At 44.4% G+C, this 23,134-nt stretch overlaps 1 protein-coding gene across 4 annotated transcripts; it reads left to right on the top strand.

Annotated features, from left to right (window-relative positions):
- The first annotated feature begins 1,334 nt into the window (after positions 1–1,334).
- Rnf4 (ring finger protein 4) lies at positions 1,335–22,116 on the top strand. Of its 4 annotated transcripts, none has more exons than XM_076546985.1 (7): positions 1,335–1,623; positions 8,842–8,999; positions 11,418–11,544; positions 13,935–14,021; positions 18,581–18,740; positions 19,405–19,453; positions 19,897–22,116. In XM_076546985.1, the coding sequence occupies exons 2-7, from the start codon at positions 8,991–8,993 to the stop codon at positions 20,044–20,046; spliced, it is 582 nt and encodes a 193-aa protein (XP_076403100.1). In that variant the 5' UTR covers positions 1,335–1,623; positions 8,842–8,990; the 3' UTR covers positions 20,047–22,116. The 4 variants fall into 4 exon arrangements, with proteins under 4 accessions (XP_076403100.1, XP_076403102.1, XP_076403101.1 ...); XM_076546987.1 differs by having other exon boundaries at positions 1,340–1,429; XM_076546986.1 differs by lacking the exon at positions 1,335–1,623 and adding an exon at positions 1,663–2,181.
- The last annotated feature ends 1,018 nt before the right edge of the window (positions 22,117–23,134 follow it).

Below are 23,134 nucleotides of genomic sequence, written 5' to 3'. Positions count from 1 at the left end.
CCATTAACTTGCAAGGTGTATTGTTCCTGTTTTGATCTCCCATGCCTTATTAAATATTCAAAATTAGAAATGCCTACATTTCTCTTAAACTTGTAAATTCACTTTATTCCAGTTATAACAGTTGGAAAAATATGCTCAAAACATCCAAACACACATTTTACACTGGAGTCAGATGTATGTCTGATAGACATAAACTCCCTTGTAATTACATAAAATGTCAGACTGTGATAGCACAAACATTAACGTTCGGTTTTGATCTGCTTTGTCATTCTCATATGAGAATCAACCTTCCAGGTTGATTACACCCTACAGAAGCAACTCAACTACATTTAAGACAATCTTCATATAGCCTGAGGGTCTCCACCCATCTGTTTTCTAGTTGCTATTTATCTATCGATCCATCGATCCGTTTTCTAGTTGCTAAACCCGTGCTACAACCTAGCTCAGAGACACGTGCTCCAAGAAAAACAGCATTGTTTTTCTAGTACCATTCGGTTTTGCTGCACTCCAGGAGGGCCTAGTCTGCACTTGTATTATCTGTTAGCCCTCACATTCTTTCTCAGAAGTAGGTAAAACGGATCCCTGGTACCAGGTGTGAAAGTGCTGAGACTTGCCTAAAGCCATGGTGCTGGTTTTCAGAATCAGGTAGAAGGGACTCTGTAATATGAGATGTCGCAAGACCCAAGAATTCCAGGCCCTGGCCTTTCCCGAGGCCGGTTCTTCTCAGGCCATTCTTCTGTAGGACAGTACAGTCCCAGTGAGTACTTGGCATTTGTGTTCTCTGCCGAGTTCTGCCTTCCTCACCCCTCGCCTCTGCTCCTGACACACTGGGCAGCTAGCCCGATGTTTCCTGGGTACGCACATCTCTCCTTTCCCCCAGCTTTGGCACACAAAATGTCTAGCTGGATGTTCTCTCCCCGTCTAGTCCTCAAATTTCCTCCAGTTAGGCCTCCCAGATACCTAGGCTGAACGCCCGCCCACCCCCCCGGGCTCCGGACCGGACCAATGTAGAGTCCAGGGAGCCGACACGCCCACTCAGAGCCTGGCATTTGGGGTGCGGACCCAGGCGGCGTTGCCTGTGGATCACCAGAAAATTGGGGCCTTGGGCCAGTTTCCCGTAGGTCTCGGCAACGACCGGGGAAACAGAGATGGGCATGGAATGACTGGCGAGGATCACTGTTTAATGTTAGCCGCAGCCAATAAACCAAATCAGAAGCCCGGGGCCGTCTCAAGAGCCAGTAGCCAAGCTCGCGCGGCGCCCCAGCAACGACTCCGCCAAGTTCTCGCGGGAGGAGCGTGACTGGCGGTGCTCTCGCGAGAGGTGGAACTCTGGCACGCCAGTGGGGGCGTGGCCGGAAGAAGGTGCATTTCAAAGTGGTAATAGATGGTTTTCTTACCCAATAGAATTGCAAACGAGCCTCCTAAACCGGTAAAGCACGGGAGTCAGGGCGGCGGAGGCCAATGGGGACTGCGAAGGGCGGGCCGGGGGCCGGCCGAGCGGAAGTGGGTCTCGGTGAGGCGGTGCAGTCTTGCTTGAGCGGGTCTCCTCGGCGGCTGGTGGAGGAGGGACGTCTTTGCTCGAGCGCGTTGGCTGTGGCGTCTGCCTGGTCACACCAGCTCCAAGTAAGACTCGGCTTCGCAGGATGGAGGCGGAAAGTCAGGGCAGTGCGGGCGGCTTCTCGACCTGCAGCGGAGTGGGTGCCCGGCAGTCGCGGATCGTTCGGGCAGCCCGGAACCGCGCTTCTCGGGGTCGGGCCCCCTCAGCCTACTCGGCCCCAGAGAGCGCGCGGATGTAGGAGCCCGGCGCCGCATTCGCGTCGGAAATAGGGAAGTCTCGATCTGAGGCGCCGCTCGCCCACCCGCGGCCTGGCTGACCGGACCTCTTTTGCAAACCAGGAAGGGAAACTAGGGTTCAAGGAGGGGGAGAAGGCGTCCAAGGTCACTTTTTTTGGCTGGGCGGGCCGATTGGAGAGGACCTGAGCAAGGTTTTTGTTCCCCGCTGACGACGCGGCCATTGTGTGTTGTCGCCGCCGCCCCGCCTTCTTGGGGCCTGCGAGTTTGCTCGGGCACCCAAGCCGCGTGGCGGGCCCTGTCTAAGCTAGGAGAGTGTTGTGGACGCTTGCGGGCCTCGGAACTGGATGGGGTTTGGGCTTCCAGGAGCCGCGTTCTACCCTCCCCATGGTTGGTGAAGCGTGCGATTGCGATTTGTCCCAGCCCTGCTGCACCCTCTGGGGTCCTTCCCTCCTTGGTACATCTGTACACAGGAATAGGAAACTCAACCTGATCCTTAATCCTAAACACTTGCAGTGGACGCCATTGTCTACCTTTTGACTCGAGAGGGACGAGTCCAGATATGGGCGTTTCTGCTTTTGTTTTTTACTTGTCTATGCCTGTGGGCGCTTTGAGCTTTCAGTTCTGCAGTCTGGTGCTCAGTTTAGGTTGCCCAAGTGGGTGAGGGAGACTGAGGTCCATAAAGACGGGAGAGTCCGAGGTCTTTCAGCCTGCTCTTGGACGCAGATTAACTCTAGTTCCTGGCAGTGGTGAGAGGGAAACCCCACCCCATATACACCCAGGGTTTTGTTTTTGTTCTTAAATGGATGGAGACGCAATTGGGTTCGGGTTTACATGTGAGTTCGATACGAAATGAGTGGAAAGATGTCTTGCTGGCCTTGGTATTACATAAACATGAGCTTCCAATTATAATTTTATGAAAGCTTCCTTTTTTTAAAACAATGTTTACTACTTTTTTGGGGTGGTGGGATTGGTTTTTTGAGACAGGGTTTCTGGAAACCAGGCTGGCCTCGAACTCGACATCTGGCTGCCTCTGCCTCCCGAGTGCTGGGGTTAAAGATGTGCGCTACCGTCGCCGGGCTAGTTGACTATATTTCCCAGATATGATTATTTATCCTTTTATAAGTATTTTCCTAATACTTTGAAGAGTGCCTGTAATTCCAGTCCTTCAGAGGTAGAGTCAGATGAATCAGGAATTTAAGGTCATCTTGGGCTCTATTTGGGCTTGAGGCTAGTCAAGGGTACTTGAGACTTGTCTCAAGAACAGTTTTAGTTTTATTTTATTTTTGATTTTCGAGACAGGGTTTCTCTGTGTAGCTTTGCCCCTTTCCTGGAACTTTGTAGACCAGGCTGGTCTCGAACTCACAGAGATCCTCCTGGCTCTGCCTCCCGAGTGCTGGGATTAAAGGCGTGCACCACCACCGCCCGGCAGTTTTAGTTTTTTATTTGCTTGCTTACTTAGTTGTTATTCCAAGGAAAGTTGGTTTCTCGGTGAGTATATAGTGTTTGCTGCAGCCCTGAACAGTCAAACGATATTCTTTTGTTGGGACTGGAGATTGAACCCAGGGTCTCACACACATTAGGCAAGTTACTCTACTACTGAGCTACATCTCAGGTCTTTTTCACTATTGTGTGAATATGATGTGGGTCTAGGGCACCCAGGTGCCATGATGTATGTTTGGTAGTAAGAAGACAAGTTTTTGAAGTCAGTTTTTCCTTCCACTGATGTTGCTACCTCGGATTGAATGAAGCTGTCAGGGCTTGCATATAGCAAGTGCTTTACTGCTGTGGTATCTCACCAACTCCTCATTTTACTTTTTTACTTTTATTTATTTATTTATTTATTTTTGGTTTTTCGAGACAGGGTTTCTCTGTATAGCTTTGCGCCCTTCCTGGAACTCACTTTGGAGACCAGGCTGGCCTTGAACTCACAGAGATCCGCCTGCCTCTGCCTCCCAAGTGCTGGGATTAAAGGTGTGCGCCACCACCGCCCGGCACTTTTTTATTTTGAGTCAGGGTCTTGCTAAGTTGTCTAGACTGGCCTTGAACTCACTTGATAGTCCTGTAAGAATCCTACTCCCAAGTCCCTTTGTTTACCTGATAGAGACTATAATTTTACATATATTGAAAGGATTCATTTTCCCCTCTAGATCTGAACATCCCCTCCCCCCAAAAAGCCAAGCTAGTGGCCTGTGCCAGTAATCCTAGCTACTCAAGAGGCCTGAGGCAAGAGGATCACAAGTGACCGGGCTGTGGAATGAGTTCAGGACAAATGAGTCAACCTCCTTCTCCCTCTCTCTGTGGGGGGTAGGGTATATATGCTTGCAGAGAGCAGTGTTGTTGCCTTATCACTCTATCTTACTCCGTGAGACCAGGTCTCCAAGCCTCAGCAGGCTTCCTGTCTCACCTCCACCACCCCCATACACACACACACACACACACACACACAGCATAGGGTTTACAGGTGAGCACTCTGCCGTGCCTCACATTCTTTCATGGATACTGGGATCCGAACTCAAATTCTCATATATAACTGATATATAGGTAGGTAGGTAGGTAGGTAGATAGATACATACTGGGATCTGAACTCAAATTCTCATATGTAACTAATATATGTGTGGGTGGGTGGGTGGATATGTGTGGGTGGGTGGGTGGATGGATGCATGGATGGATGCATGGATGGATAGATAGATAGATAGATAGATAGATAGATAGATAGATAGATAGCTCGAAGTGGTAGATCGCTTGTCTGGCATGTGCCAGGCCCTAGGTTCACATCAAAATACCGTCCTACAATTTTTCTCAGTTATCTGTCATTTTTTTCTAAGCATCTAATGAGCTATATAATTTGAATGCAATTTCATTGGGAAGAAAAATGGCAACCTTTTGTTTTGCTAACTATACTAAATGCAGTGGAGTCTGTGGTGTTTGATTTAGAGTTAGGCTTATTAAATTTAGGAAGTGTAGCCTGGCAGTGGTGGTAAACACCTTTAATCCTAGAACTCAAGAGGCAGAGAGAGGCATTTGAATTTCAGTGAGTTGAAGGCCAGCCTGATCTACAAAGTGAGTTCCTGGACAGCCGGAGCTACACACAGAGAAACCCTGTCTTGAAAAACAAAACAAAAGGTGGATCTTCCCTCCTCAAAGATCTAGATTAGAAGTGGGTCAATGATTTAATATTCAAATATTTAATAAGAAAGAATCCTGGAAGGTGTACGCAAGCCATTTGGGATTTAATAAATCCAGATGTAGTCAAGTTGACTACCAAGAATAGTGATACCTTGTAAAGGTGGAAGGGAGAACCAAATCCACAAATTTATCCTCTTGACTTTACACACTATAACATGTGTACCTCTCCTGTGTACATACAACAGTTTTAAATTTATTTATTCTGAGATAGGATCTCACTGTGTATCCTCATCTGGCCTCAGACTTGCTATGTAGATCAGACTGGCCTCAAACTTGGAGGTCTGCCTGTCTCTGCCTCCCAACTGTTAATGGCACTGTCATAGAAAAGAGCCTAGAGTGAGGGGTTGACATCTAGGGTGCCTAAAAGTGAAATACAGTTCTACTTAAAATGCTGGTTTGGACTCATTTCTTCCAGTGGTGTTGATATAATAGGGACACTTTATCCATAGGAAGTTGAGTTTGCTGTACACAGCTTCTTTGAGAAATAGCAGGGGAAAATCAGAAAATTGAACCCAGCTGAACTAAGTTTCAAAAGTTACTTCAGTTGCTTACGAGCCACAGTTAGGCAGGTCTGATACTGCAAGCATTCACTCCCCTCCACTTCACATTAATTTGAACGTGGCAGACTATCTAAGGTTCATTTCCACAATTAAGAAGCTTACAGTATCATAGTTAATTGTGTCTTCCAGTTAACACTTGTAGAAGGACACTATTTATTTATTTATTTATTTATTTATTTATTTATTTATTATTTATTTATTTATTATGTATACAGCGTGTATGACTGCAGGCCAGAAGAGGGCACCAGATCTCGTTACAGATGGTTGTGAGTCACCATGTGGTTGCTGGGAATTGAACTCAGGACCTCTGGAGGAGCAGTCAGTGCTCTTAACCTCTGAGCCATCTCTCCAGCCCTTGTTTTGTTTTTCAAGATAGGGTTTCCCTGTGTAGTTTTGGTGCATGTCCTGGATCTCACTCTGTAGATCAGGCTGGCCTCCAACTCACAGAGATTCTCCTGGCTCTGCCTCCCGAGTGATGGGATTAAAGGAGTGCACCATTACCATCGGGCATCCTGAGTCTTTTAATGGCAAGGACACTGTCACCCTCAAAGTCATTTACTCATTCCAATCAATTATCATGAGTATCTGTTATGTGCAAAATACTAGGGGAGGTGGAAAGGCGATAAAGCCCTGTGAAGTTGAGGGCTTCCTTTGCACTAAAGGATGGTGGGGCCCTTGCTAAGGTTATGGTGCTGGAGGATTGTGTTGTAGGAAACAGGAATTAAGAGTTCGTTACAATTTTCTTCTAGAATACCTCAAATTTTGGTCTTAGCATAGCAGTTAGAGTATAGATTCTCTGCCAGGCATGGTGGCACACACCTTTTATCAGCCTTCTGAATTGTCAGAATTCTGGACCAGCCACTCGTACATAGACCCTTTCTCAAAAGCAAAACTGTTCGTGGCACACGTTTTTTTCATTAAATCTCAATCATTCGATTTTACCAGTAAAGACTCGGGAGCCAGTTGCTGGGGTGAAAGCCTGCTAGCTCAAAGAGGCAGAGAAAGCACCCAGCTGACCTTTCTCCTGCACCAACGTCACAAAAAGGGGCCTTTCTCCTTCACCATCTCAGACTCGGTGTCCCTCCCTTCTACTTCCTGTGTGTCTATTTATTTGTCCTCCTGACTTCCTCTTGCTGTTTTTTTTTTATGTTCACTTCCTGTCAGCTGGTTTCTTGCTTTGCCTCTTGATCTATGGTTGACTTTACTTAATCTTGTTTGCATTATTCAAGCAGAAAGCTCTTAGATTAAAGGTGTGCGCCAGTTAATTCAAACTGGGGGTTCACAGTGTGATCAAATATCCTGCAACATACAAATATAGTCTCAGAACTTGGGGAAGTAGCTCAGTGGTTGAGCATGGCTAAGACCTTGGGTTCCCCCACCATTGGAAGAGAAAACAAACCCCCAAAACAAAAAAGTGGTATTTATTGGTTGTGGGTTGTGACTACTCTTACTCGTCCTTATCTCTTAGAAAAAAATGGTGTTCATCACAATACTTACTTCCTTAATCTGGCCAATCGGAAGGACATACAGATTGTCCTTGGATAGTACCTCATCTTAAACATGAAAGTAAATATTCTGACAACCTGTCATCTGTATAATCCAGAAACCTTTGTGGTTGGTGAGGGTATATCTATCTACATCCTCAGGCTGATCTGATGGATGCCCTTTTCTGCCTGGATTTGCTCAAATTCAGTCTCTAGATAGATTCCTAAGACTGGCTCCTGTCATAGATAGAGTTCTCTAGCTCTCGGCCATTGTTATCTCTGAAAGAGAAGAACCAGATTTGGAATGGAGTTGGTATTGTCACCAGTAGTGTGGAATGTGAAAGACTCCAAGAAAGCTCCTAGTGATGGTAATGAATTATTGGGTTTTTAAGAGACTCGGCTTCAGATTGGTAAGAAGCATACAGGTCAGGGTGTCTGTAGCAGCCATGCTGAGTATCTTAGAATAGAGGCTAACCATCATAAAATGAGGCAAGAGACTAATGGAACTGCCAAAATATGTCCGTCACATTTCTCAGCACTCCGCAGACAGGTCTTTCTTTCCCTTCTGCATGTGTGTGTTGGGGGGTGTTTGTCTTTGCCCATGTAGAGACCAGAGAAGGAAGAAGGACATCAAATGTCTTCCTATATTGCCCTCTACATTTTTTGGGGGGTGGTGTTTCAAGACAGAGTTTCTCTGTGTAGCTTTGGCGCCTTTTCTGGAACTCAGTCTGTAGCCCAGGCTGGCCTTGAACTCACAGAGATCCACCTGCCTCTGCCTCCAGAGTGCTGAGATTAAGGGTATGCCACCACTGCCCGGCTCCTCTGCCTTATTTTTTGAAACTGGGTCTGACTAAATGTGAAGCTATGAGGTTCCTGGCCTGCTGCCCTGCGTAGCTTTTGTGTGGGTGTTGCAGAGGCTTAACTCAGGCCCTCTTGCTTTCACAGCAGGCACTCTAATCCAGGGAACCTCTAACTCATTGTAAAGATGGGGGTGTTTGTTTGTTTGTTTGTTTGTTTGTTTGTTTGTTTTGAGGCAGGGTCTCTGTGTAGCCCTGGCTGTCCTGGAACTTGTTCTGTAGACCTGGCTGGTCTACAGAGATACACCTGACTTTGCCTCTTGAGTGCCAGGATTAAAGGCGGGCACCACCACTGCCCAGCAAGATATTTTTGTTATAGTCTTCTGAATTAAGATGTGCCCTTGAGGTAGATGGGGTGAGCACACATTTCATGGATATATAAGATACTTCCTAAAACCAGAAGCAAAAATGTACATGGGAATCCAGGAATTACAGCGGGTCTGGGACTATTCTATGGTCTGAATTGCAAAAGATGGCTCTCTCCTTAGTCCCTCAGATCCTTGGAAGGGTGGTGAAATAACAAGACAAGAAGACTTCTTGGCTTAGGAAGCTCTCTCTGTTCCTTTCCTTCTGTTAAGGAGTTGGTTTATGTATTTTAGTTAAGCAGCTAAAACTTGTCTTTCTCCTAGAGTTAATCGTTTTTCTACATTTGAAACAACCAGGAAGGAGGTCAGGAAGGTCTGCAGGAGTATAGCTCAGTGGTAGAATACAGGAAGCCTTTTGTTCAAAAAGGATCTTGGGCAGAAAATGATGTAATAGTTTGGGTAGTAGACTTTGGGATTACATAGGCAGTTCTATATTCGAGAATTATTTCTTCGTAAAATGAATGTAGGGTAAAGGTACAAATTATATAAAATGTTCAGCAAAGCATCCAGGTGATAGACTGGTAAATTTTCTGTGTGTGGTGTATGTACGTGTGTGAATAGCAACATTTATCAAGTGGGTATCTTTGTTTTTCAGAACTTGGAAATACTGGACATCTAATTGGCTCCAGATTGTAAGCCACAGGATGAGTATTCAGTGGGCATGAGAGATTGAGAACATTCCACCTCCCCATAAACCTTGGTGTATATCACTTCCTTTTCTGTGGATTGAAGCCAGCGAGCACAATGAGTACAGTAAGTTTTCTTGTTAATTTTATTACCAACATGAGTTAACTATTTTGTCTGTTACAGCACATTAAAGAAGACTATAAGCCACATATTACAGCACTGGCCTCCAGTTCCCGATAAATGAGAAGTTGAGATACAAAGACTGAAAGTTAAGGATAGTCTGGGTTACACAGTAACTCTGTCTCTAAAAATAAGATAAATAAAAACAGCTGAGAATGTGTCTCTATTGCTTATGCAAAAGGCCCTGCATTACATTTCCCAGCAGAACTGAAAATAATCTGTTGTGGTATACACCTATGTGTAATCCAAGTAAATAGTAAATACATCTATAATCCATTGGTAATGGAGGCAAGATTATCAGAGTTTCAAGTTCAGGGCCATACTCAACTATATAGTGAGATCAGACTCTAGGGCTGCAGAGATGCCTCAGCTTCCTATGTGAGAATGAGGACCCAAATTTGGGTCCCCATCACCCACATAAAAGCTGGCAGGGTAGCACACATTTTCAGTCCTTAGAGAAGGAGGAGGCTTGATCCCAAGGGCATACTGATGAGCCAATCTAGGAGAAAAAGTAAACACCAGGTTTAATGAGAGCTATGGTCTCACATCTGAGGGCTAGAAAGATGAATTTGGTGGTTAGGAAACACATGCTACTCGTACAGAGGACTCCAGTTCCACGTGGCTCACACCTCCTGTAACTCCAGATCCAGATGATCTGCCACCTTCTGCTGGCCTCTGTGGGCACCAGGCATGCATATAGTATGCATATATACATGCACGCACTCAGACTTTAAAAAAGAACAAAAGTTAAAAAGAGTAGAGAGACAAAGAAAGGCCTCTGTTTTTGTCTTTGGCCTTTACAGATGTATCAACTGCTATTTATAGGTCTGTGAAACGGTTCAGTTGATAAAGGGCCCTTTCTGACAAATTTGATTCTCAGGACCCACATGGTGAAAAGAGAGAACTGACTCCTCTGAGTTTGAGGCCAGCCTGGTTTACAGAGTTCCAGGACAGCCAGAGCCACACAGAAACCCTGTCTCAAAAGAAACGAGGGAAAAAAAAAAAAAAAGCTGGGCAGTGGTGGCTCATGCCTTTAATTCCAGCTCTTGGGAGGTAGAGGCAGGTGGATCTCTGAGTTCGAGGCCAGCCTGGGCTACAGTGTAAGTTCTAGGAAAGGCACAAAACTACACAGAGAAAACCTGTCTTGGGAAAAAGAAAAAAAAAAAAATGGGTCTAGGCATGTGGCTAAGAGCACTTGCTACTCCTCCAGGGGACCTGGGTTCAGTGGCACCTCAGAATTGTAACTCCAATTCAGAAGGTCTTGTGCTCTCTTCTGGCCTTCACAGGCCTAGAAGTGGCACACAGAAGACATGCATGCTGGCAAAATATTCATATATGTAAAATAGGAAAAAAAATAATGACAAATGACTTATTTTCACTTTTGGTCACAACTTGGAGTCAGCTCTGGTTCAGTGCAAGACAGAGTCTGGAAGCACTTGTGCTCTAGAGTAAGGTGTCTTGGAACTTTTTTCTTTGGGGAGTTTTTATGACCTCAGGTAGTAATGTAGATGTGCATGTAGATCAAGTGTTTGTTGATAAATCATGTTTACTTTTGAATAATTTGGTATAAATGTAACTTTACTGTTTATAAAGATGAAGGTAAATTCTATGTTAATGAAATAGATACACTTTTTTATATAAAGAATTAATCTTGGTCTGGCAAGATGGCTCATTAGGTAAGGTGCTTACCAATGAGCCTGACAATGAGCTTGATCCCCATGCTCCACATGGTAGAAGGAGAGAATTGATTGCTGAAAGCTGTCCTCTGACTTCATGTTGTAAGCATGGTAGCACAAGTACAAGTGCATTCGTGCATATGATAAATGTTTAAAGAGAAAGATAGTGAATCAGCTGGGCATGTTGTTACACACTTTTAATCCAAGCACTTGGAAGGCAGAGGCCAGCCTAGTCTACAGGATAGCCAGGGCTACACAGAGAAACCCAATCTCAAAAAGCAAAAAAAAAAAAAAGTAAAGTTGACTGAATGTTTTATATACTATAGGACATATAACATCTTTGGTATTTTTTTAGCTCTGCTTTCTGAGTGCTGTGATTAAAGGCATGTGCCAGCATGCCCGGCTAGTATTTGATGTTATGATCAGCATTTCTAAGAATGCCACTTCAAATAAATCTGTAGTATTTAAGGCCATTTCAGAAACGTTGGAAATTCTGTCCTAATCCCAAACCAGAAATGATTTGATTATCTTTTTTTATTATTATGAAACTCAGATTAATTTACACAGAGATTTAAAATTTAAACAAGGACAAGTTAAACTGTTCCCCTGTTGACTTTTTTACTCTTCCTGAAACTCTGTCAAGTCTAGAGCTCATGCAACTGCTTCTTTTCCCCCTTGATGACCTTAGAGAAACCCTCAAAGAAAGCGGCGTGGTGGAACAGTAAGTTCTAGACAAACCCAGAAGCGAACTCGGGAAACAACTTCAACCCCTGAGATTTCCTTGGAAGCAGAACCCATAGAACTCGTGGAAACTGGTAAGAGCCAGGAATGCTGGACTGTATGTACTGTGTAACAATAGACAGTATGGTATAGTCGGTAAACATGTGAATTGGACTCAGTTTGTGTTTATTAATGCCCACTGTGAGGCCTTATGGAAAGTCATACCCCCACCCACCCATATTTATGTTTATGAGTGTTTTTGCTTACATGTATGTCTGTGCACTACATGTGTGCCTGATGCCCACAGAGGGCAGAAGAAGTCATTATGTTCCCTGGAACTGGAGTTTACAGATGGTTGTGAGCTGCCCTGTGGGTGCTGGGAACTGAACTTGAGTCTTTTACAAGAGTAGTAAGTATTCATAACCCCTGAACTATCTCTCTAGCCCCAGGTCACACTTTCTGGGCCTCTAAGGTGGGGAAAAATGTTAGTATATAGGGCAAGTTGAATTTATGCCATAAAATCCTTGGGACTGTGTGTGACAGATTATACCATAAAAATATTGGCTTTTGGATGCTCTTGTACTTTCTTTATATGTATGTATAATCTTAGACTTACCTATGCAGCTTATAGCTACAATGAGTAATGGTATTGTGGTCTCTTCATAGGTTTTGAAGTAGCCACGTGTCTCAGTTATTTCACGATGTTTAGCTTTGTGAAATACTTGAGTTTCCTCTTCTGGTATTCATTAAGACAAAACTTCCTATAGAAGGCAAGCTTGTCAATAGAGCTATCATTACTGTAGCTTGGTTTGGGAAGAGGCCAGATAGGATTTTTTTCTCTTGCCTGCTCAGGAAAGTGTCAGATGGCTTGGATCAAACCCTTTTGCTCTGTTACTTTTTATAACTCAAGCCCAAGACTGATATTTTAAATGTTGTTGTTTAGAGATGGTTTCTTTGTTAACAGTCCTGGCTGTCTTGGAACTCACTCTGTAGAGCAGGCTGGCCTTGACTCACAGAGATCCACCTGCCCCTGCCTCCCGAGTGCTGGGTTTAAAGATGTGCACCACCACCTCATTGCTCCAAAAACTGATAATTTAAAGAGAAGCAGTGGGCTGTAGACACAGATCAATGTGGAAGGGCACTTGTTTAATGTGCAAAGCCATTGCTTACCCACCCCTTAGCACTACTACAAAGAAAAAAACGACGAAGGGGTTATACAATGTGTGTGTACCGGCAAGTAGGAACTTTTCAACCATCTTAGAGTTAAAAAGAAGCTACTTCATGTAAGATAGGTTTCTTGGACTTCTCGGTGTTTTCTGTTTGGTCTCGGTTGGATTTTTTACAGTGAATCCTTCAGAACCTTTATTCTTCACCTACAGATTTAAGGCTCTGGAATTCTATTCCCAAAGGAGGTCTTTTTCTTAGATGTAACACTAAACACACACATGGACTCAATCTCAGGGTTTAGAAGGATCCAGCTGCTTCCAATGAGGCACTTGTCATGCTGTTGGAAATTCTGTCACCTTTGCCAGGTGGTATGCACAGGCAGCCCATTAGGGTGTTTCTTTTGGAAGAACCAGTTGTATCTACCAAAAAAGAATGACTCCTAAATTATGGTCTATGAAGCATTAAGTAGTAGCCATTTGTTTTCATGAAGAGTGAGAGGCAATTGGTACATTGTATTTTTGTGTGTATATAAGTGTGGGGAAGAGGCAGGCAGACAGACAAGTTTTTGGTGTTTGTTTGTTTGTTTGTCTTTGGCCTCTTTTTATTCTTGTTTTTTAAGACAGGGTTCCTCTGGATAGCCCTGGCCATTCTGGAACTCATTCTGCAGACCAGACTGGCCTCAAACTTACAGAGATCCGCCTGCCTCTGCCTACCAAGGGCTAGTATCAAAGATGTGTGTGTGTCACTACACCTACCACTGGGAAATTTAATACAAGCAGAAGCAGATAAAACAAGTTAGAATGTGTTACTCATACTGTTTATAAAGCCTAAACCTTACCGGGCATTGGTGGCGCATGCCTTTAATCCCAGTTCAAGATCAGTCTGGGCCACAGAGTGAGTTCCAGGAAAGACGCCAAAGCTACACAGAGAAACCCTGTGGGGCATGGGGATCTAAATCTCATATTTTTTAAATGCTAATAGCAATCAGGAAAAAATAGTTGTAAGTGGTTTTTGCATGCCTTCCCTAATTAATGAAATTGTGATGCTTGAGCATGATTGTGTGGGTGGGATGAAACCACTCAGACATTTGTCCCCACATGTACACCTCTGGACCTCAATAAATCTATATAGCCCACTTAAGAAAGTTGGGCACTTGGTTATTGTTTTTGAAAGGGAGTTGGTATGGATGTTTTTTATATTGTGTGTGTACGGATTTCATCCTTTGACACAAGTTTATTACCATGTTTGTAATGTGGACCAAGCCTGAGGAGTGCAGCCCTATCTTACTTAACACTTGTTGAATTGCTTTATTTTGAAGCTGGAGATGAAATCGTGGACCTCACCTGTGAATCTTTGGAGCCTGTGGTTGTGGATCTGACTCACAATGATTCTGTTGTGGTAAGCAGTTGAGGAAAAGTTGGCTGGTTTGGGCAGGAGTCCCTGGCCCATATCTGCATCTGAAGCCTGGGTTACTGGTCAGGTTGGGAAGATTGTGAAAGGGACTAGAGAGATGGCTCAGAGGTTAAGGAGCCTGCCTTTCCAGAGGGCCTGGGTTCAATTCCCAGCACCCACAGGGCAGCTCACAACCAGCTGTAAATCCAGTTCCAAGGTATCAGTGCCCTCTTCTGGGCTCTGTTGGCATCAGGAACACTGAAGGCAAAACATCCATACACATCAAGTAATTGTGAAGGGAAAGTCCTGTATTCAGTAACAGGAGCCCCTAATGAGAAATGTGTCAGGAAAAGCACCTGTTGTGGCTCTTGTCTCCTATGGACTAGATCTGCTTGACTTTTGGCCTTTCTACGGCAGCAGTTCTAGTTCTGTAGTTTGAAATGTATAAACTTGGACATGCCTCTTTGAAATGGGATAAGCTGCCAGTGTTGGTACTATATTGTATTATTAAGAGAGACCTGTTTGGATGCCTTGCTTGCATGAAGTGCAGCAGTTAGCAGTATGTTTATACCTCTGACCTGGAGGGAACTGGGAATATTGACTTTGTGCTGCCATTGGGTTTCAGGAATAGTTACCAGTAAACATGGCTCCAGGGAAGCAGCTAACTAGTCTATCTAACACCTGCTGTCACAGCTCTTTTATGACTCCAGGGAGGACAGAATTTGAGAGACTGTGTATTCCATGTATATCCTGCTAGAACTAAGGCAGAGTTATTAGAAGTTACTTCTGATAGACCTATTCCATGGTATTGGAACACCCCTACACACACACATACATCCTACCTCCATGTGTCTTTTGGATCTGGTCAACTAATTGATGAGCATCTTAAGGACAAGTTTGCTATTCATTTTAAACACCTTTTGATTACAGTGTGCCAGAACTGAAGCTGTTGAATAGAGGTTGAACCATCACCTTGGATAGCATTGGACAAGTGTGTAGCAGTTGGTACTCAGAAAAGACAGCAGACAGGGAACAGAAGTGTTAGTAATCTAATCTTCCATTTGTCTCAAACTGAGGTTTGAAATTCTGAGTGAGTGCCTAGCAAGAAACTTCCAGAACAAAGACATACCACATTGTTTTCTAATTTGTTTAAAACTTTGAGAGAAAGGTTTTACTGAGAAGCAATACAGAAGCCGGATGTGGCACATACCTTTAATCCCAGCACTCAGCAGGCAGAGACAGGTAGGTCTCTGAGTTCAAAGTCAGCCTGGTCTACAAAGTGAGTTCCAAAACAGCCAGAGATACACAGAGAAACCCTGTGTCTCGGAAAGAAACAAAATGAAGATGTGGGTAACCAGGAGCCAGGTGTTGTGGTGCATGCCTCTGGTCTTAAACCCTTGATGGGCAATGTTCCTGGGTTATGTAGTTAAGGGAAAATGAAAATGTGATAGCATGGAGCTGCCAAAGAAAAGATAGTATGGTTTTAGTTAGAAATCCCTAGGTTGGCCAGGCGGTGGTGGCGCACGCCTTTAATCCCAGCACTCGGGAGGCAGAGCCACTCTCTGTGAGTTCGAGGCCAGCCTGGGCTACCAAGTGAGTTCCAGGAAAGGTGCAAAGCTACACAGAGAAACCCTATCTTGAAAAATCAAAAAAAAAAAAAAAAAAAAAATCCCTAGGTTGTCCTGATGTAATCTCTGGCATCCTCACAAAGACTGGTGAATTCAGGGACATTGGTTCCCATGTAAGCAATGGCTCTTCTGGAAATGGATTAGAACTGTTTGAAATAAACAGGAACAGGTTTAATTGTAAGTAGCCTCCTCTGTAAAAACATTGACTTTTGTTGTTAGTTCCTGTCAACTTCCTGAAGTTCTATAAAGAGCATAATTTAGTACCTTAGCTAAAGCCACATTCCAGTTGCTAATGCTGGAAAGTGGCACCAAATCCTTTTTCTTCCTCCCTCTTTTCCCCTATGTCAGCGTAATAGAAATAAACACAGTTTATTGAAGGAAAGCATTCCTGAGGATGGAAGTGGGCTGGTAACAGGGAAAGGGCTCAGAAAGCCCCAAATCCCTTTTCTTAACAACTCAACATCTACCCATAATGTACCAGGCCAGGTCCTGACAAGGGAGCTGGGATTCTACCTCCAAGAAAGTGATCTTTTGCTGGGTGTCAAATCACTATTTCCCCTCCTGTGCCTTTGTCTAGACTGCTCTTTTTTTGTTTTTCGAGATGAGTTTCTCTGTGTAGCTTTGCACCTTTCCTGGATCCTCTGTAGTCTAGGCTGGCCTCGTAGACTGCTCTTGCTACACAGGTTTCTTCCCTGGGCTTTCCTGCCTTTCCACATCCTTGGTTTAGGCTCCATGCTAATCTAGCACTGCCCCATTCCATATTAACCTATTGAAACTTTGTAAGGGCCAGGCGGTGGTGGTGCACGCCTTTAATTCCAGCACTCGGGAGGCAGAGGCAGGCGGATCTCTGAGAGTTTGAGGCCAGCCTGGGCTACCAAGTGAGTTCCAGGAAAGGCGCAAAGCTACACAGAGAAACCCTGTCTCGAAAAACCAAAAAAAAAGAAAAAGAAAAAAGAAACGTTGTAAGGATGGCAATGAGTGGAGTCCTTGAGTGAGCCTGGAATAGGAATAGTGGTGATGAGGGAACTGTCCTGACAGTAACTGAATGGGCAGGAAGTTAGAGAAAATTCCAATGATAGTAGTGTGGAGACAAGAGGCTTGGGTTCTTGTTTCAGAGTTAGTGTTGGATTTGTTACAGAAAGTACCTCATGCTTGTCCCAGCCATAAAGAATTGTCTGTATTTGGTAGCTCTTTTCCCCAGTCAATCTCCATTTGTTTTTGAGTGTAATGAATCATCAAAGGCCATTAAATTATTAACTAAAGACATGGACAAGCATATATGTTAGGGATTTTGAACTGTCTTCAGGTTGACTTTAGACTCCTACTGGAGCATAGTAAGAGGTGGGTCATTGAAGTGAACTTGCTGATTTCACCAAAAGCTGTTAGAATGGGCACACTGAGTACCCTGGTTGAGCCTTAGTGTGGCCTTTGTATGTCTAGAATAGGAATTCCTGAACACCTGATTTGGGGGAAGTTTTCAATACGTCCTGAGCCCTGTTAAGACTAAACTGTAAGCAGATTCTTGTGTGTTGTTCAAACTCCTAGATGAGTCCAAAGACTCAAAAGAGTTAAGAGAAATTTTAAAATTTAAGCAGTGAGAATCCCTCACACTAGGTACTGGGAATTGAATTTGGGGGCTCTACACAAGCTGTGAAAGTGCTCTTCCACTGATCTTTGGTTTGGTTTGGTTTTTGGTTTTTTGGTTTTTTTTTCCGAGTCAGGGTTGTTCTTTATAGTGGTGGCTGGCCTGGAACTCACTTTGTACATCAGGCTGGCCTGGAACTCACTGAGATCCACCTGCCTCTGCCTCTTGAGTGCTGGTATGAAAGACTTGCACCACCACAGCTGACTAGGGCCAAAATTTTTGCTGCAAAGGAGTCCAAGTGGAGGGTATGAGAGTGTGGCACAGGAGTGGACCTTGGGGCATTCACAGTTTGCTCTTTTCAAAAATGGTGCCTCTGGTGTGATGAAAAGGAAAGGAAAACATACAGCCATTTCTCCTTGGCATGAATGTTCCCCTTATCCACAGTGTAGCATTGACTGGAGTTGAACTGGCAGAAATTGTCAGTGTACAACCTGGGTGTGGTGATACATACCTCTAACCCAGCACTTTGAAGGTGAAAGTAAGTAGATGAGAAACTAAGATCATGTTCAGCTATATTAATGTATGTTCTAAGCCACCAAACAAGTGTTTGTCCAGTTCTTGTTAAAAAGACTGACTCAAGCTAATACCCAGTTGATCTTTTTTATAACATCCAGTAGCACAAACCCTGCAACGGTTCTGTCATTGGCATTTGCTGTGTTGGCCAAAGGTGCAGTGAGCATTGCTGATTGTTTTCTGACTCAGCCCAGTGGGATGAGCTAGGCCTCTGTTTTTGTGAACAGAATGTAGCTTCCTCCAGACAATAACCCTACCTCTCGTCTTGTACAGGCTCCCAGATATGGGCTGGGTAAGATCCAGCATATTGGCTCGTAGGAGACATTGGTCTGGAGAATTATACATTTCCTTTCCCTAGGGAGGACTGGGAGCCCCACGGGATCCATGAGAGTCGGGCATATATATATTGGAAGGCAAGCTGTGTGTTTTATCAGTTAAAATGTCAGAATGTTTATAACACTCTCTTTTTCTCCCCCCTCTTCAGATTGTTGAAGGTGAGTAGTTTCATTTCCTTTTTCCCTGGGTTTAAAGAAAATTGTTGTGAATAAATGCCACAGCATTGCAGGCTTTGGTTAGACCTGTTGGCTTTACTGAAAATCTCTGCCCATGATGTCAGAGTCTTCTCTCCTGAGAAGGCAAATGAGTAGCTTCTGCTCCTGGGCAGGACTTCTTGGGGTGGAGCTAGTATGGTGGGAGTTTCTCTCTGGAGGTCTCGAGGGGAGGGAGGGTCTTCAGAGACACTAGGGTAGGATGGTGAAGATGGCTGAAAATGTGGCTTTTCCTTAGAAAGGAGAAGACCAAGAAGAAATGGGAGGAGGTTGCGCCAAGACCATGCTGATAGCTGTGTGGTGAGCAGTGATGATGAGGAACTGTCTAGAGACAAAGATGTGTATGTGACTACCCATACTCCTCGAAGCGGCAAGGATGAAGGATCTACAGGACTCAGGTAATGTGCTCTGCTCCTGTTGTGCTGGGTGGAGGCCAGGGTATACAGATGCTGCACTTGCCGGCAGGTATATAAGCTCTTGCTCTAGAACAAGTATCTGCCAAAAAGCCAAGCGTACTTGGTATGCAGGGCTGGACTCAGCTGTGTGCTCAGGATAGACCAATGGACAGACAGACAGCTGTATCAGGAGACAGACATACCCAGAGTGGCCGGGTTGTGTTACAGGTGACACTAGGAGGAGTGCTGGAGGCAAAGGAGGTGGGTGGGCCTAGTTGTCCATATCTCTTCTTCAAGACCTCTTCTGTTTCATCTCCCTTTTCATGGTCATTCCAGCCCAACACTTCAAGCTGTTCATTTTTGGGGTGGGGGTAGGGGTTTGAGACAGGGTTTTTCTGTGTAGTTTTGGTGCCCGTCCTGGATCTCGCTCTGTAGACCAGGGTGGCCTTGAACTCTCAAGAGTTCTGGCTCTGCCTCATGAGTGCTGGGATTAAAGGCTCAAACTATTAATTTTATCTTCAAATTTTTTGTGTGCCTGTCTTAACTCAGCAGAAGTGAGAGGATTGATTTGGTAGAAGATATGGGCTGCATATATGAAGCTACTTTATAGGATGTAATCAAATATTTGAGTTTACCTAGAAACTGATGTGGGCCACTGTGATTTTAGGCCCTCAGGTACTGTCAGTTGTCCGATCTGCATGGATGGATACTCTGAGGTAAGTAACCTACTTGTATCTCCTGTAAGTTTTACCTACTTCACTAAAAAGAACTTGGAAGATCTGTGTCTCCTGTGGGATTTGACACCTGTCTATCACAAAGGCTAATTACAAAGGAGATTGCACCAGTTGGTTATGGGCCCTATACATTTTATCTTTAGCCTTTGCAAATTCATGTTTCCCACCGTAGCCTTAACTAGAAGCTGCTGGTTTTTGTAAAGGTTGCCCATAACCCCTTTGTGCTGATGCAGCTGGGAAAATTCTGTCTTGTCGACAGTCTCTTCCACAGAGGCAGCATTTGCTTCTGAGGTTGTTATATAGGCTGCTTCTGCTTTTTCTGCTGTAACCCTGCCCCTTTGTTTTCACTGGCCTCAGTGATGCTTGGGTTAGGGTTCTTGGTGACAAGGGATACTTTAAAGCTGTTCCTTTTTAATGTCTTCTAGATTGTGCAGAATGGGCGCCTCATTGTTTCTACAGAATGTGGCCACGTCTTCTGTAGCCAGTGCCTCCGTGATTCCCTTAAGAATGCTAACACTTGCCCAACTTGTAGGAAAAAGATCAACCATAAACGGTACCACCCCATTTATATATGAAATGTTCAGAACTGCTCAGGATAGACCAATGGACAGACAGCCAGGCTGGCCTTTCTGCATGGTATCTGCCTCCAGTTTCCTGAGCTCAAAAAGACTTTAAAAATCAATGTCTGATGTAAACTGCTATTTTGTTTTCCAACCCCTTAGATCCTTTTGTTTTCTCCAGTTTGATGCCATGGAGCAGGATCCAGGGATCCTCCCAGGTCAGCTCAGCATCTCTGCTCCTCTGGGTTTTCTGAGCCAGGAGTAGGAGAAAAGGAGTCAGGTATATTGGAGTTTGAGTATCATGGCTCCAGCCTCTTTATGGAGCTTACATGTTGGCCAAGAAGTTTCCCTGTTGGGAATGTTTGCCCCAACTCTTCTGGGTGCAGAACCTTCCCAAGGCATCTGCCAGTTAGCTATTCTGCCTGCCACACAGTGACCTGGCCACACACGGTCCATCCAGCCCAAGGATCCCAGTACAGAAGCTATCCCTGAAAAGCCCAGCTGGTGGACTTTTATTTTTCTTTTAGAGCAGAGGTGATCTGTGATTCTGCCTGCACCTTATCATTGATGTGCAGTGTTTTCTGCAAATCAAGAGACCCTCTGCAGGGCAACCATGTTTCCTAAGAATGAGAAAGTGCAATAAAGCCCGTTCTTCACCTGCTCTTCAGCAATCCGGAAGATGTAGCACTGCTAGTGTCCTCAGCTCAGTGTTGCCTATGGGAGCAGTGCCCATCCCACCCCATCTCTGTTCACCAACTGTTCTCAGGAACCCTACACATGCTCCAGAGTTCTTTGCCTGGCACAGATCATTCAAGGCCAATAGGACAAGCAAGTTTTTTAGTATCCTCTCTTTTCTGCTAAGATATGTCCTGTGTGCTCTACAGTGCTCTCCAACCATCAGTTTTTCAGTTCCCATTGCCTAATGTCTGCCCGAGCATAGATAGCAGGAGGTGGTAGCAGTAACAGTGGCCTTATCAGCTCTTCATTTCCATGCTTTTGCCCAAGTCACTGTTGCCTGTGTTTCAGAGGTATTGCCCTACTCAACCTGCCACTACCCTGGTTTTCCCATGCCCCTTGAGTAGATAGATATTTCCAAAGCTGCTCTTCTGGCCAGTTGGGCTTTGATCCTCTAGATTTTTGACTGCTCTGTAGGTTTTGGTCAGCAAAGCATGGTATCTCTTCCTCCCCATGGGACCACATAATAATCTCTGCTCCACTCCATATGTATGGGAGCCTCTGGTGCTCTCGAGGCAGTGAGGTGGTAAATTGCCCCTGGAGACACCAGGCACAGGGTGGCTTGTAGAGGATAGGCCTTCAGTGCCAGCCTGCCTCCACCTCCACACTACTTCCTCAGAGGGCTTCTAGCCAAACCAATAGCCTTTTTGTGTGAAACATCTTTGAGGTGGGTGGGAAAGGGACCACTGGAGCTTTGCTAGCAATAACTGACTTTGAGTTTACTATTCTGAAGGAGCAGGGACTCAGCACAGAATTCACTTTAAATGGAGCTGAAGGAGTGTCCCTCCTCTATGTGAAAAGAAAAGAGTTTTATTCTTCATTCTGACTTTTTAAACTGTTTGACTTCCAGTTAGTTTGAATGAGAGTAATAATTTTTTTACATGGATTCAGAGGGTAGGAGCATTAGCTCTCATCATTGTGATGTGTGGTGTGTGCCCTCCCCTTGGATGTCACAGCCATTGAGTTCCCTGTGGGCCTCATGGACTTGCTCTTGTTAGTTCTTATGATAGCCAGACTTCAAAGAGCCAAGGTGACCATGCAGCCAGTTCACTGGTAAATATGGTGACACCCACTTAAAATTCATTTTCTCCTTAAAGACAGTTTATGAAGTTGATCATAAAAGTTCTATTACTTCATCCTAAATTAAATTGGGAAAAATGTGTTTAGTTCTACTAATCAGAAACTGCACCACTAGGAAAAGGTTGGTATAGAGAAAAAAAATCCCTTTCCTTTTTCTTTAATGTATATAGTTTAACTCTCTTTGTTACATTTAAACTATGCTCATGGATATCAGTCTGTTTTGGACTCCTGCTAGTGTTAAAAATGGAAATAAAACAATTTGAACCATTATCTTTCATTCATTAATTTGCTCTTTGGAACCTTTTACCTTAAGGTGTCTCATGTTCATTCAGTGTTATTTATACTTGGTGTGGGCAAGGGTATTTCAGCTCATGAAGAAGATGACATTCATAGAACCACATCCCAGGCCTGGGAATGTCCGAGAATAGTCTGAGAGAGGTGTTGCTGGCTGGAAACGAAAGTTGCAAAGACATTGATATGAACAAAACTAAGATTGCCCTTGGAATATTACAGATGCACACTGCTTCTGACCACTCACACAGAATTTGTGCTATGGGTGAGCATCAACCCCAAAGTGCATGGACATAACGCTGCCATAGGAAAGCTCTGCCAGAGAAGCTAAGTGGGTGTGGCATGTAGGTTTGTGAGCGAGCAAATAGAGCTCTGCCTATCTCCATAAAGAGCTACCATTCACTGACTACTACTTTGTGACTACCCTGGTATCAACCACTTGACTGGTTGATGATGAGAAAGCTATATTGCTTCTCTCTTTGTGGCATGTATATTAGAGAATATACTCTCCCAGTCATGGACAATCAGAAGGTACAGAGTCCAGGATACCTAGCACAGTGGTTCTCAACCTTCATAATGCTGCTGCCCTTTAATACAGTTTCCCATGTTATGGTGACCCCCAACTATAAAATCATTACTTCATAACTGTAATTTCACCACACATAAAGGCCTTAGGCAACGTCTATGAAAGTGTCATTTGACCCCCCTAAAAGGGTCAGACCAACAGGTTGAGACACAGCTGCTCTAGCAGGAAGCATAACCTATCCAGAGGGTCCTTGCTAAGGAAAATGTTGACTTCTGACCCTGAAGTCAGTGTACTTCAGGGAGAGAAGATAGGAAAAAGTTCAAGCACAGCCCTCCTCCCCTCATACACACACTGTTTATGCTAAGGTGTTGAGAGAACCTTCTTGTCAGCAAGAAATAGACCTTGTAGACTTCATGTGCCTAGTGCTGGCAGGAAAGATACTCAGTAGCTTCATAGAGCCTTGTACTGTCA

Source organism: Peromyscus maniculatus, chromosome 10 (genome assembly GCF_049852395.1).
Source record: "Peromyscus maniculatus bairdii isolate BWxNUB_F1_BW_parent chromosome 10, HU_Pman_BW_mat_3.1, whole genome shotgun sequence".
NCBI lineage: Eukaryota > Metazoa > Chordata > Mammalia > Rodentia > Cricetidae > Peromyscus > Peromyscus maniculatus.
This window is presented reverse-complemented; position numbering and strand designations above follow the sequence as displayed.